At 41.1% G+C, this 13,280-nt stretch overlaps 1 protein-coding gene across 1 annotated transcript; it reads left to right on the plus strand.

Moving 5' to 3' along the window:
- The first annotated feature begins 4,572 nt into the window (after positions 1-4,572).
- or90a1 (odorant receptor, family 90, subfamily A, member 1) lies at positions 4,573-5,568 on the plus strand. Its single transcript, XM_014165831.2, has one exon. It carries the CDS (start codon positions 4,579-4,581, stop codon positions 5,566-5,568), a length of 990 nt encoding a protein of 329 aa, XP_014021306.2. The 5' UTR covers positions 4,573-4,578.
- The last annotated feature ends 7,712 nt before the right edge of the window (positions 5,569-13,280 follow it).

Genomic DNA, 13,280 nt, shown 5'->3' on the forward strand with positions numbered 1-13,280 from the left:
CACATAAACCCAAACCACAGCTAAATGCAGCACTAACCTTTGATGATCTTCAGCAGATGACACGCCTAGGACATTATGTTATACAATACATGCATGTTTTGTTCAATCAAGTTCATATTTATATCAAAAACCAGCTTTTTACATTAGCATGTGACTAGTTCATGTGAACTAGCATTCCCACCGAACACTGCCGGTGAATTTACTAAATTACTCACGATAAACGTTCACAAAAAGCATAACAATTATTTTAAGAATTGTAGATACAGAACTCCTCTATGCACTCGCTATGTCCGATTTTAAAATAGCTTTTCGGTGAAAGCACATTTTGCAATATTCTAAGTAGATAGCCCGGCATCACAGGGCTAGCTATTTAGACAACACAAAGTTTAGCCCTCACCAAAGTCAGATTTACTATAAGAAAAATGTTATTACCTTTGCTGTTCTTCGTCAGAATGCACTCCCAGGACTTCTACTTCAATAACAAATGTTGGTTTGGTTCAAAATAATCCATAGTTATGTTCAAATATCCTCTGTTTTGTTCGTGCGTTCAAGACACTATCCGAAGTCTAAAGAAGGGTGACGCGCCCGACGCGTTTCGTGACAAAAATGTCTAAATATTCCATTACCGTACTTCGAAGCATGTCAACCGCTGTTTAAAATCAATTTTTATGCCATTTTTCTCGTAAAAAAGCGATAATATTCCGACCGGGAATCTGTGTTTTAGTACAAAGAGAGAGAAAATAAAAACATGGGGTCGCCTCGTGCACGCGCCTCAGTCTCATTGTCCTCTGATAGACCACTTACCAAAGGCGCTAATGTTTTTCAGCCAGGGGCTGCCTCGACATCATTGAGCTTTTTCCCGGGTTCTGAGAGCCTATGGGAGCCGTAGGAAGTGTCACGTTACAGCAAAGATCCTAAGTTTTCAATAAAAAGAGTCAAGAAGCCCAATGAATGGTCAGAGAGGGCACTTCCTGTACAGAATCTTCTCAGGTTTTTGCCTGCCATATGAGTTCTGTTATACTCACAGACACCATTCAAACAGTTTTAGAAACTTTAGGGTGTTTTCTATCCAAAGCCAATAATTATATGCATATTCTAGTTTCTGGGCAGTAGTAATAACCAGATTAAATCGGGTACGTTTTTTATCCGGACGTGTAAATACTGCCCCCTAGCCCTAACAGGTTAAGGACATTACATCAAAGTTGGATCAGCCTGTAGTGTGGCTTTCCACTTTAATTTTGAGTGTGACTCCAAATCCAGACCTCCATGGGTTGATAAATTGGATTTCCATTGATTATTTTTGTGTGATTTTGTTGTCAGCACATTCAACTATGTAAAGAAAAGATTATTTCATTCATTCAGATCTAGGATGTGTTATTTTAGTGTTCCCTTTATTTTTTTGAGCAGTGTATGAATAGTCACTTCACCCTTTCCTAAATGTACAAATTACCTCAACTATCCTGTACCCCCGCACACTGACTCGGTACCGGTACCTCCTGTATATAGCCTCGCTATTGTTATATTATTGTGTTACTTTTTACGTGGCTTCCTGACAAGTCTCTGAATGTCCTTGAGTGGCCAAGCCAGAGCCCGGACGTGAACCTGAATAAACATCTCTGGAGAGACCTGAAAATAGCTGTGCAGCAACTCTCCCCATCCAACCTAACAGAGCTTGAGAGGATCTGCATAGAAGAATGGGAGAAACTCCCCAAATACAGGTGTGCCATGCATGTAGCATCATACCCAAGAAGACTGGAGGCTGTAATCGCTGCCAAATGTTCTTCAGTGTACCTTCAGTGCCTTGAGAAAGTATTCACACCCCTTGACTTTTTTCAAATGTTATTGTGTTACAGTCTGAATTTAAAATTGATTAAATAGAGATTTGTTTTGCCACTGGCCTACACACAATACCCCATAATGTCAAAGTAGAATATTTTTTACCAACATTTATACTAATTTATAAAAAATTAATAGCTGAAATGTTTTGAGTCATTAAGTATTCAACCCCTTTGTTAATCTAAGCCTAAATAAGTTCTAGAGTAAGAATACAAGTCACATAATAAGTTTCAAGGACTCACTGTGTGGGCAATAATAGTGTTTGACATTATTTTTGTTATGACTACCTCATCTCTGTATCCCACAAATACAATTATCTGTAAGGTCCCTCAGGGGAGCAGTGAATTTCAAACACAGATTCACTGCATGACAAAATACACTGCTTGCCTCCTCGCATATTCCATGGCAAGTGTTATTCCAAACACAGTTCAAACAACTATCTATATTTAGCCTTAATTGTTTTGCACACCTAGTTTGTTGTGCAACATTCCTAAGGTTATGCTTATCAGAGCCAATCCATGGACATGCATTATGGATTGTTTTTTCTCTACTACGTACTCAATGATGACATCAGAATCAAGTGTTTATAAGACAGCTCCTACCTGCTTGGTACCTATGCAACTAAAGTGGGATGAGGTAAGTGGACATTTCTTGGAATGAAAGACTATACACATTTTCCTTCCACAGATACTAAGGTGAGGTGAAAGGTTGTTATTTGTGCTGTGTATGTTGAACACCGATTTAATTGCAATACAATTTGTGATTCAGTGAGAAAGCCATTTCCTTAAAGAAGCTCACTTAATATCAATCTAAGCATTTATGGTCTATTCATATGTACATTCAGGTCTATACCAATCTGCTACATTATTCTGAATAACAAAGCTTTGCCTTTATGGCACAATATTAATTTTATTTCCCATAAAGAATGTGACTTTCAGCATATACACCTGCAATTAGGTACTTTTTTGGCAGCTAAATATGTAACTTAGGCTGCGTTTACACAGGCAGACCAATTCTGTTTTTTTTCCCTCAGTAATTGGTATTTTCACCAATCACATCCGAGCTGATCTGATTGGTTAAAATACCAATTGAAAAATATCAGAAATTTGGCTGCCTGTGTAAATGCAGCCATTAATTCCAAATGTAAATATGTGACTTAAAGTACCAAAAATTGTATTCAGTGATATTCTGAATGGGTTCAACCCATTATATAAACAGTGGCACAGAAGACTTAAAATGTATGATATGCATAGATTTCAATTTCATATGAATACTTAAAGGCTGAACTTTTTCCTCAATTATATGATTGTTATTAGGGCAATCTGCAGTTAAAAAGATAAAGCATTTACCCCACCACTGTTTCAGTAAACAGCTGAGGGATGTGTACTGCAATGCAGTAAAAAAACATTTGCTTTAAAATACACTGCATTACTTGGATTATTGTTTTGACTACTAATGAACTTGGCGCTTAGTGTCACTTTGCAAAATAGTTTGACATTAACAGCAACGTATTGTACCTTGCTGCAGTGAGACCTTTCGAAAAAGTAACTTGTAATGCCAAGAACTGTATTCCTTGAAGCAAGTATTCAAAGCTGTTGTATTCTTAGTCCAAAACATCTGTGTTCTTTAGGACAGGCTTGTAACGTGTACGCTAGGAGTTGGGAAGCTAGTTCAGGGAGTGACTTTTAATAAATAACAAGGAACAAAACAAAGAAACACGAGTAGCATACAGACATGAAACCTGGTTAAATAAAGGTGAAATAAATACAATTTAAAAATATATATAGGGAAGGTAATCAGGCAGGTGATTGAGTCCAGGTGAGTCTGATGATGCGCATAACGATGGTGACTGGTGTGCGTAATAATGAGCAGCCTGACGACCTCAAGTGCCGGAGAGGGAGTATACGAGACAGTATCTCCTCCCTGATGCACAGCTCCAGCCGCAGGATGCCGACCAGAGGAACGGTCCTGAGGACCAGGAACCTGTCGAGCCGGCTGAGGCGCGGGAGCCTGACGAGCCGGTCCCAGGCATCCTCGGTAGACTCGACAATGTACTCTTGACGGGACAAGCGGGTCTTGGAGGCATTCCCGGTTGCGACACCCGGACCCGACGTCACCTACACTCTCAAAAAAAATCCCTGATACTCTCCTTTGGTGAGCCGTTATTCTGTAACGTGTACGCTGGGAGTCAGGAAGCAAGTCCAGGGAGTGACTTTTAATAATAAACAACACAAGGAACAAAACAAGAGTCACGAATGGAACTACTGAACAGAAACAATAACGCAGAGGGAAGGAACCAAAGGGAGTGACATATATAGGGAAGGTAATCAGGCAGGTGATTGAGTCTGATGATGGGCTGATGTGCATAACGATGGTGACAAGTGTGCATAATAATGAGCAGCCTGACGACCTCGAGTGCCGGAGAGGGAGTATATGTGACAATGCGTGTGTATTGTCAACATTTATGCTCTATTGGCTGTAAAAAAAGTAAAGGGAAACTTCAAAAAAAGGACTCATACTAGTTTCCACTTCAATGTTTATTTAGCCTATGTTAGGCATAGTGATTAAAAACATCATAACATTTGTACAGTTTTGTATATAGACATGACATTTCAAACTGTTTGAGGTGACATTCTGTAGTTATTTTACTTCCACAGGTTATAAAATGTATTCAATATTTTTTTAATGATTTTCCAATCTCATACTCCCTCTCTTTCTCTCTGTGTTCCCAGCCTAGGAACTATGAACTCATCGGCTGGTCCACTAGGAAATATGAGCTATGCCCTGCAGATATTTCAGAGAGACACGTTCACCACTGCCTTCGTGAAGAACCTGATCGTGGTGCTGGTGTGGTTCAGCCTCAGCTACATCAACAGCATCGTGGTGGCCACTTTCTTCAGGAACCGTGTGTTCTACGGGAACCCGCGCTACATCCTCTTCATCCACATGGTCATCAACGACGCCATCCAGCTCACTGTCACCACCACCCTGTTCGTGCTGAGCTACATATTCTACACCATTAACGTGTCCTTCTGCTGCTTCTTCATCCTTGTGGCTGTCTTTACCACCAGGACCTCCCCAGTCAACCTAGCTAGCATGGCCATTGAGCGCTACATCTCCATCTGCAACCCCCTCCGCCACGCTCAGATCTGCACGGCACGCCGCACCTACACCCTTATCGGCTTCATCTGGTTCATCTGTGTGGTGCCCGACATCACCGACCTTTTTGTGACCATGGCCACTGAGTCTTTGAGCTTCTTCCAAACACGCGTGTTCTGTCTGAGGCAGAACGTCTTCAAGGACCCCATTCTGACCTACAAGAGGCAAGCCTTCGACACCATCTACTTCTCCTGTGTCTTCCTCACCCTGGTTTACACCTACCTGCGGATCCTGTTCGTGGCCAGGGTTCTGTCCTCAGAGAAGCAGTCTGCCCAGCGGGCCAGGAACACCATCATGCTCCACGGAGGGCAACTCCTCATGTGCATGCTGTCCTACATCTCCCCCACCGTGGAGACTGTCTTGCATTTTATCTTACCCGGACGCATCCTGGAGATTCGCTTCGCCAATTACCTTATCGTCTATATGCTCCCCAGGTTCCTCAGCCCCATCATCTATGGCGTCCGGGACAAGGAGTTCCGGATGTATCTGAAAAGGTATTTTGTTAGTGACCGGTGTAAGGGGATGTCGCATCGAGTCAATCATAGTGAAGAGGGAGAAAATAAAGCAGGTTAAAATAAAAAGTAGTTAGTGATACAATTTACAGTATATGATAAATGTTTAAAAATATAAAAGGAAAAGGAATTGCACTGTATAGTAAATGCATACTTTGTATGACTTTTTGTATAGGAATAGAATTATGATTTGTTATTTTCCTCTCTTTTCTAATAAATTGTTGAATAAACTAAATGCATTCATCAGAGGTACTATATCAATAAGTTTACACTAGAAACAAATAATGATTATTTGAATTGTGAAATACTGATTCAGTACTTCACTTGTTGTTTTACCATTGCCCAATGCGGAATGTAACATCTCTCAAGTTCTCTATGATAGAAAAAACATTCTATTTGACCAAGATTTTGTTCAAATAATGTAAGAAAACACATTATCTGTCACAGCTGTCGTGGAAGAGAGAATGGGACCAAAATGCAGCGGGTTGCGTGCTCAACATATTTATTAGAAAAAATGCGAACACCACGGAAAAACAATAAACAAACTAACGACAGGAACAGAGACGCAGGCTCAACAAAAGCAGAGCTCTCAAACAACTACCCACAAGTGACAAACAAAACACACACCTATTTATAGGACTCCCAATCAGAGGCAACTAGAAACACCTGCCTCCAATTGAGAGTCCAGCACCCAACCTACACATAGAAAAACTACCCTAGAATATACACATAGAAATACAAACATAGACCAGTGACCAAAAACCCCGTAATACATAAATAAACTACCCTCTGCCACGTCCTGACCAAACTACAATAACAAAATATCCTCTATACTGGTCAGGACGTGACATTATCCAAAATTGCGAGTCACTTGCGATGAACAAGAAAAATTACAATCTTGAGGTAGTTTGTTAAATTCGAAAATTGCGTAGTCATTTTTGGGGGGATGTTTCACTGCTATAGATCCCACAACATAATATCTTTGGATTGTATCTAGAGAAAAGTTTGGCTCATTTAAAATAGCTTTCTCTAAACAATATACCGGTACTGTAGTTTTATAGCTTGAGAGACAATGCATATGAATGCACATACAATTGTCAGTGTGTGGATAACTACGTATAGTTACATCAGCAGCATACCACCCTGCACCCCACTGCTGGCTTGGCTCTGAAGCTAAGCAGGGTTGGTCTTGGTTGGATCCTGGATGGGATACCAGATGCTGTTAGAGGGCCAGTAGGAGGCACTCTTTCCTCTGGTCTAACAAAATATCCCAATGCCCCAGGGCAGTGATTGGGGACATTGCCCTGTGTATGGCGCCGTCTTTCAGATGGCACGTTAACCTCTATGGGCTAGGTGGGACGCTTGCGTCCCACCTACGTAACAGCCACTTGCAGCCTGTGGCGCGATTTTCAAAACCTTAAAAATCCTATTACTTCAATTTCTCAAACATATGACTATTTTACAGCTATTTAAAGACAAGACTCTCGTTAATCTAACCACACTGTCCGATTTCAAAAAGGCTTTACAACGAAAGCAAAACATTAGATTATGTCAGCAGAGTACCAAGCCAGAAATAATCAGACACCCATTTTTCAAGCCAGCATATAATGTCACCAAAACCCAGAAGACAGCTAAATGCAGCACTCACCTTTGATGATCTTCATCAGATGACAACCCTAGGACATTATGTTATACAATACATGCATGTTTTGTTCAATCAAGTTCATATTTATATCAAAAACCAGCTTTTTACATTAGCATGTGACGTTCAGAACTAGCATACCCCCGCAAACTTCCGGGGAATTCGCTAACATTTTACTAAATTACTCACAATAAACGTTCACAAAAAGCATAACAATTATTTTAAGAATTATAGATACAGACCTCCTCTATGCACTCGATATGTCCGATTTTAAAATAGCTTTTGGTGAAAGCACATTTTGCAATATTCTAAGTACATAGCCCAGGCATCACGGGCTCGCTATTTAGACACCCGGCAAGTTTAGCACTCACCATAATCATATTTACTATTATAAAAGTTTGATTACCTTTTGTTGTCTTCGTCAGAATGCACACCCAGGACTGCTACTTCAATAACAAATGTTGGTTTGGTCCAAAATAATCCATCGTTATATCCGAATAGCGGCGTTTTGTTCGTGCGTTCCAGACACTATCCGAAATGGTAAAGAAGTGTCGCGCGCATGGCGCAATTCGTGACAATAAAATTCTAAATATTCCATTACCGTACTTCGAAGCATGTCAACCGCTGTTTAAAATCAATTTTTACGCCATTTTTCTCGTAGAAAAGCGCTAATATTCCGACAGGGAATCTCCTTTTCGGCAAACAGAGGAAAAAATCACAAAGGCGGGGGCGGTCGGGTCACGCGCATAAGCCCAGAGTCCCTTGATCGGCCACTTGAGAAAGGCGATAATGTGTTTCAGCCTGGGGCTGGAATGACGACATTCTGTTTTTTCCCGGGCTCTGAGCGCCTATGGACGACGTGGGAAGTGTCACGTTAGAGCAGAGATCCTTAGTAAAAGATAGAGATGGAAAAGAAGTTCAAGAAATGGTCAGACAGGCCACTTCCTGTAAAGGAATCTCTCAGGTTTTGACCTGCCATTTGAGTTCTGTTATACTCACAGACACCATTCAAACAGTTTTAGAAACTTTAGGGTGTTTTCTATCCATATGTAATACGTATATGCATATTCTAGTTACTGGGTAGGAGTGGTAACCAGATTAAATCGGGTATGTTTTTTATCCAGCCGTGTCAATACTGCCCCCTAGCCCTAACAGGTTAAACGGGTGTCCTGACTCTGTAGTCATTAATGATCCCATGGCACTTATCGTAAGAGTAGGGGTGTTAACCTCAGTGTCCTAGCTAAATTCCCAATCTGGCCCTCACACCATCATGGCCACCTAATCATCCCCAGCTTCCAATTGGCTCATTCATCCCCCTTCCTCTCCCCTGCAACTATTACCCAGGTCATTGCTGTAAATGAGAATGTTCTCAGTCAACTTACCTTGTAAAATAAGGGTTAAATTAAATGAATAACTGCATGTTGTACAGTGCCTTCAGAAAGTATTCACACCCATTGAATTTTTCCACATTTTGTTGTGTTACTTATCTACACACACAATACCCCATAATGTCAAAGTGGAATTTCATTTAACTTCTAGTTTTTTTTACAAATTAATAACTAAATGAAAAGCTGAAATGTGTGGAGTCATTAAGTATTCAACCCCCTTTTTATGACACCCCTAAATAACTTCAGGAGTAAACATTTTCTTAACAAATCACAAATTGCATGGACTCACTGTATGTGCAATAATAGGGTTCAACATGATTTTTGAATGACTACAGTGGTTCCTCCTTTAGTTGCGTCATACTATGGCACGTCATTTAATTGTCAGACATTTTCTGTTAATTCAAGTTAGTGCTGTTTTGACCACCAGAGGGGATCTCTGAGAAGCATTTAATAGTCTTCCATATTGTTATTACCAGAGACGGGGAGGGCACGCGAGAGACCGGGTTCAATTACCCGACGAGGATGAATGAGTAGGCTTGTCCTTGTCCTGAATGTGTAGGCTTGTCCTTGTAAATAAGAACTTGTTCTTAACTGATTCCATATGTGTTATTTCATAGTTTTGATGTCTTCACTATTATTCTACAATGTAGAAAATAGTAAAAATAAAGGAAAATCCTGGAATGAGTAGGTGTGCCCAAACTTTTGACTGGTACTTAATTAATTGTATTAATATTATGGTGTTTCTATTCCAAGAAAAATTAAAAACCTTCTGGGTTTCTGTTAGGATGGAACAGAAAATATGGCGCTGTACAACGTGAAGGTCGGCAATACAGTCCTGGGCTATTTAGCTAAAGAATCCCTGTGTCGTGCAGACGGGAGAGCAGGGTTCAATCCCCTGACAGGGAGGAAGGAGTAGGCTGTCCTTGTAAATAAGAATTTGTGCTTAACTGATTCCTTATGTGTTATTTCATAGTTGTGATGTCTTCACTATTATTCTACCATGTAGAAAATAGTAAAATATAGAAAAATCCTGGAATGAGTAGGTGTGTCCAAACTTTTGACTGGAACTTGCTTAATTAATTTGCAGACCGGACGGGAGACCAGGGTTCAATTCCCCGACGGGGAGGAAGAATGACGGGAATAACCAAGTCAATAAATGTTGGGTAGTTAGATAGCCTATAGTTAATATGCTGTCAAGTTTGATGTAAAACTACCAACGTTAGGTAGATAGCATATCATTTCAGCAGTATGTAAGCTATGTGGTTCGTAAGGACAGCGTAGCTAGCAAATTGTCAGCCAACATAAAGTGTAAGGTAACTTATTTGAAAAGTCATTAATTTATTACATTGAGTAGCAAGCTACCGCAAGGACGCGCTCTATCGACTCTGCAGCTTGAGCACACTTTTGGTGCACAGCCAATAGCGCGCTGGACTTCGGGCAAGAAGGTTGAGGGTTTGAAACCTGCTCCCTGCTTGTTTCATTCGAAGTCGTGCACAATTATCAGTTTATTATTTTGTTTATATTGCCCATTCATTGTCAGTTAGAGAGACAGTAGTGCATTGGGACACAAAAGCATAATCAGTGCTCTAACTCCCCCTTGGTCGTTAGGGCAAATCTGGTCTGTGATAAGACGGGGGGTTTTCACACCTAGCTCGGCTATTAGACTATTCTTTAGTAAAGGTTGAATAGTCTATTGTTCAGCTATTAGCCCCACTCCCCAACTAGCAACAAATGGATGCATTTTTGTCCAGAGCAAAACTTGTATTTTCAATCAAAAATAATTGTTCTGAAAGCAAAAACGAGGCTTCAAAGTAAAAACATTTTTTTAAATCAAATATTTTGTAATAGAGCGCAAAACTGCATTTTATTCCCCAAAAAATATTTAGAGAAAAAAAATGTATTTGAAAACAAAACTCGCAATTTTTTGAGTGTCATTTTGGCTACAACCAATACTGTTCAGCCTTTCTTTCCAACACAAAGGAAGTCATAGCAGACACCTACGAAGGACTGTGTGATGATGGCATCTCAGGTAAGCAGCACTGGGAGTTCTTCCATCCAAAAAAGCTATTTTCTTTACTTTCAGAGTGCGAGCTGTTGCACCTTCTTCACCACACTCTGTGCTTTTTTTGTAGATATGAAAACAATAACTGAGATGTGACTATTCAATCTAAAGCAGCAGATGTCATTTTCAGGTGTGGGTGGACCATTTAAGATCATCAGTGATGTGTACGCAGAGAAACTTGAAGCTTTCCACATGCTCCAATGCTGTCCCGTCAATGTGGATAGGGGCGTGCTCCCTTGCGATATAATGAAGTCCATGATCAGCTCCTTTGTGTTGTTGACATTGAGTGAGAGGTTATTATCCTTGCACCACACTCCCATGGGCCCTCACCTCCTCTCTGTAGGCTGTCTTGTCATTGTTGGTAATCAGGCCTACTACTATTGTGTCGTCTGCAAACTTGATGATTGAGTTGGAGGCGTGCGCGGCCACGCAGTCATGGGTGAACAGGGAGTACAGGAGGGCACGCACTCTTGCTGAGCACGCACTCTTGTGGGGCCCCAGTGTTGAGGATCAGCAAAGGAAAGGTGTTGTTTCATACCTTCACCACCTGGAGGCGGCCCATCAGGAAGTCCAGGACCCAGTTCAGACCCAGGGCCCGAGCGTAATGAGCTTGGAGGGTACTATGGTGTTGAATGCTGAGCTAACAAATTCTTATTTACAATGACGGTAAGAATGTGTGCCATGCGATGCCATGCCGTGTTACCCTCAAAACGGGCGAAGAAGGTGTTTAGCTTTTCCGGAAGCAAGAAGTCGGTGTCCGTGACGTGGCTTGTTTTCTCTTTGTTGTCCATGATTGTCGGAAGACCCCGCCACATACGTCTAGTGTCTGAGCCATTGAATTGCGACTCATCTTTGTCTCTATACTGACATTTTGCCTGATTGATTGCCTTACGGAGGGAATAACTACACTGTTTGTATTCGGCCATATTCCAAGTCACCTTGCAATGGTTAAATGAGCTTTCAGTTTTGCGCGAATGCTACCATCTATCCACGGGGGAGCGCCTTGTCTGCATTTCGAAAAGCTGAGTAGCATTGTCCTAATGTTTTCTCAGTGTGAGTGCTACAGTCAATGTGTTGGTATAACTTTGGTAGCGTTTTCCTCAAATTTGCTTTGTTAAAATCCCCAGCTACAATAAATGTGGTGTTAGGATATGTAGTTTCCAGTTTGCATAAAGTCTGGTGAAGTTCTTTGAGGGCCGTGTATCGGCTTGAGGGGGAATATACACAGTTGTGACTATAACCGAAGAGAATTATCTTGGGAGGTAATACCACACTCATGGTTATAATACGGTCAGCGTTTGATTCTGTATGTTATCACAATCACGCCATGAGTGGTTAAATCATGAAATATACACCCCCGCATTTTTACTTTCCATGAGAGTTCTTTATTCCTGTCTGCGCGATATACTGAGAATCCAGCTGGCTGTATGGACTCTGCCGGCTGTGTTTTGGATCAACCTCGGAAATCAGTTAAATTGCCCTGGGGGTTACGAACAAAGGATCCAATTCGGGAAAGTCGTATTCCTGGTCGTAATGTTGGTGAGTTACCGCCGCTCTGATATCCAAAAGTTAATTCCGGTTGCATGTAATAAAACAAAACAATTCCTGGGCTAATAATGTAAGAAATAACACACAAAAAAAAACGAAATGCTGCAAAGTTGCTTAGGAGTTAGAAGCAGAGTTGACCTATCTGTTGGCGCCATCTTTCCCAATCGCCCTACATTTGTTAAACCTGACTATAACTCTATCCTCCTGTTTCCTGCGTACATGTAAAAACTCAAACGGGAAGTACCAGTGACACGCTCAATACCAAAGTTGACCGATGAAGCAGATGCTAAGCTACAGGACTGTTTTGCTAGCACAGACTTGAATATGTTCTGGGATTCAGTCGATGGCATTGAGGAGTATATCACATCAGTCACCGGCATCATTAATAAGTAAAAAGACTTAAATCATCCCCACAGCTTCCCATACATACAGTTGAAGTCCGAAGTTTACATACACTTAGGTTGGAGTCATTAAAACTCGTTTTTCAACCCCTCCACAAATTTCTTGTTAACAAACTATTGTTTTGGCAAGTTGGTAAGGACATCTACTTTGTGCATGACACAAGTAATTTTTCCAGCAATTGTTTACAGACAGATTATTTCAGTTATAATTCACTGTATCACAATTCCAGTGGGTCAGAAGTTTACATACACTAAGTTTACTGTGCCTTTAACCTGTTAGGGCTAGGGGGCAGTATTGACACAGCCGGATAAAAAACGTACCCGATTTAATCTGGTTACTACTCCTGCCCAGTAACTAGAATATCCATATAATTATTGGCTTTGGATAGAAAACACCCCAAAGTTTCTAAAACTGTTTGAATGGTGTCTGTGAGTATAACAGAACTCATATGGCAGGCCAAAACCTGAGAAGATTCCATGCAGGAAGTGGCCTGTCTGACAAATTGTGTTTCATCTTGGCTCTTTTTATTGAAGACTGAGGATCTTTGCAATAACGTGACACTTCCTACGGCTCCCATAGGCTCTCAGACCCCGGGAAAAAGCTGAACGATATCGAGGCAGGCTCTGGCTGAAACACTTTATCGCTTTTGGCAAGTGGCCGATCAGAGTACTATGGGCTTAGGCGCGTGCCCGAGTCGACCGAATGCTTTATTTTCTTTCGTCTGTTTACCT

Source organism: Salmo salar, chromosome ssa22, assembly GCF_905237065.1.
Source record: "Salmo salar chromosome ssa22, Ssal_v3.1, whole genome shotgun sequence".
In the NCBI taxonomy this organism is placed as follows: Eukaryota; Metazoa; Chordata; class Actinopteri; order Salmoniformes; family Salmonidae; genus Salmo; species Salmo salar.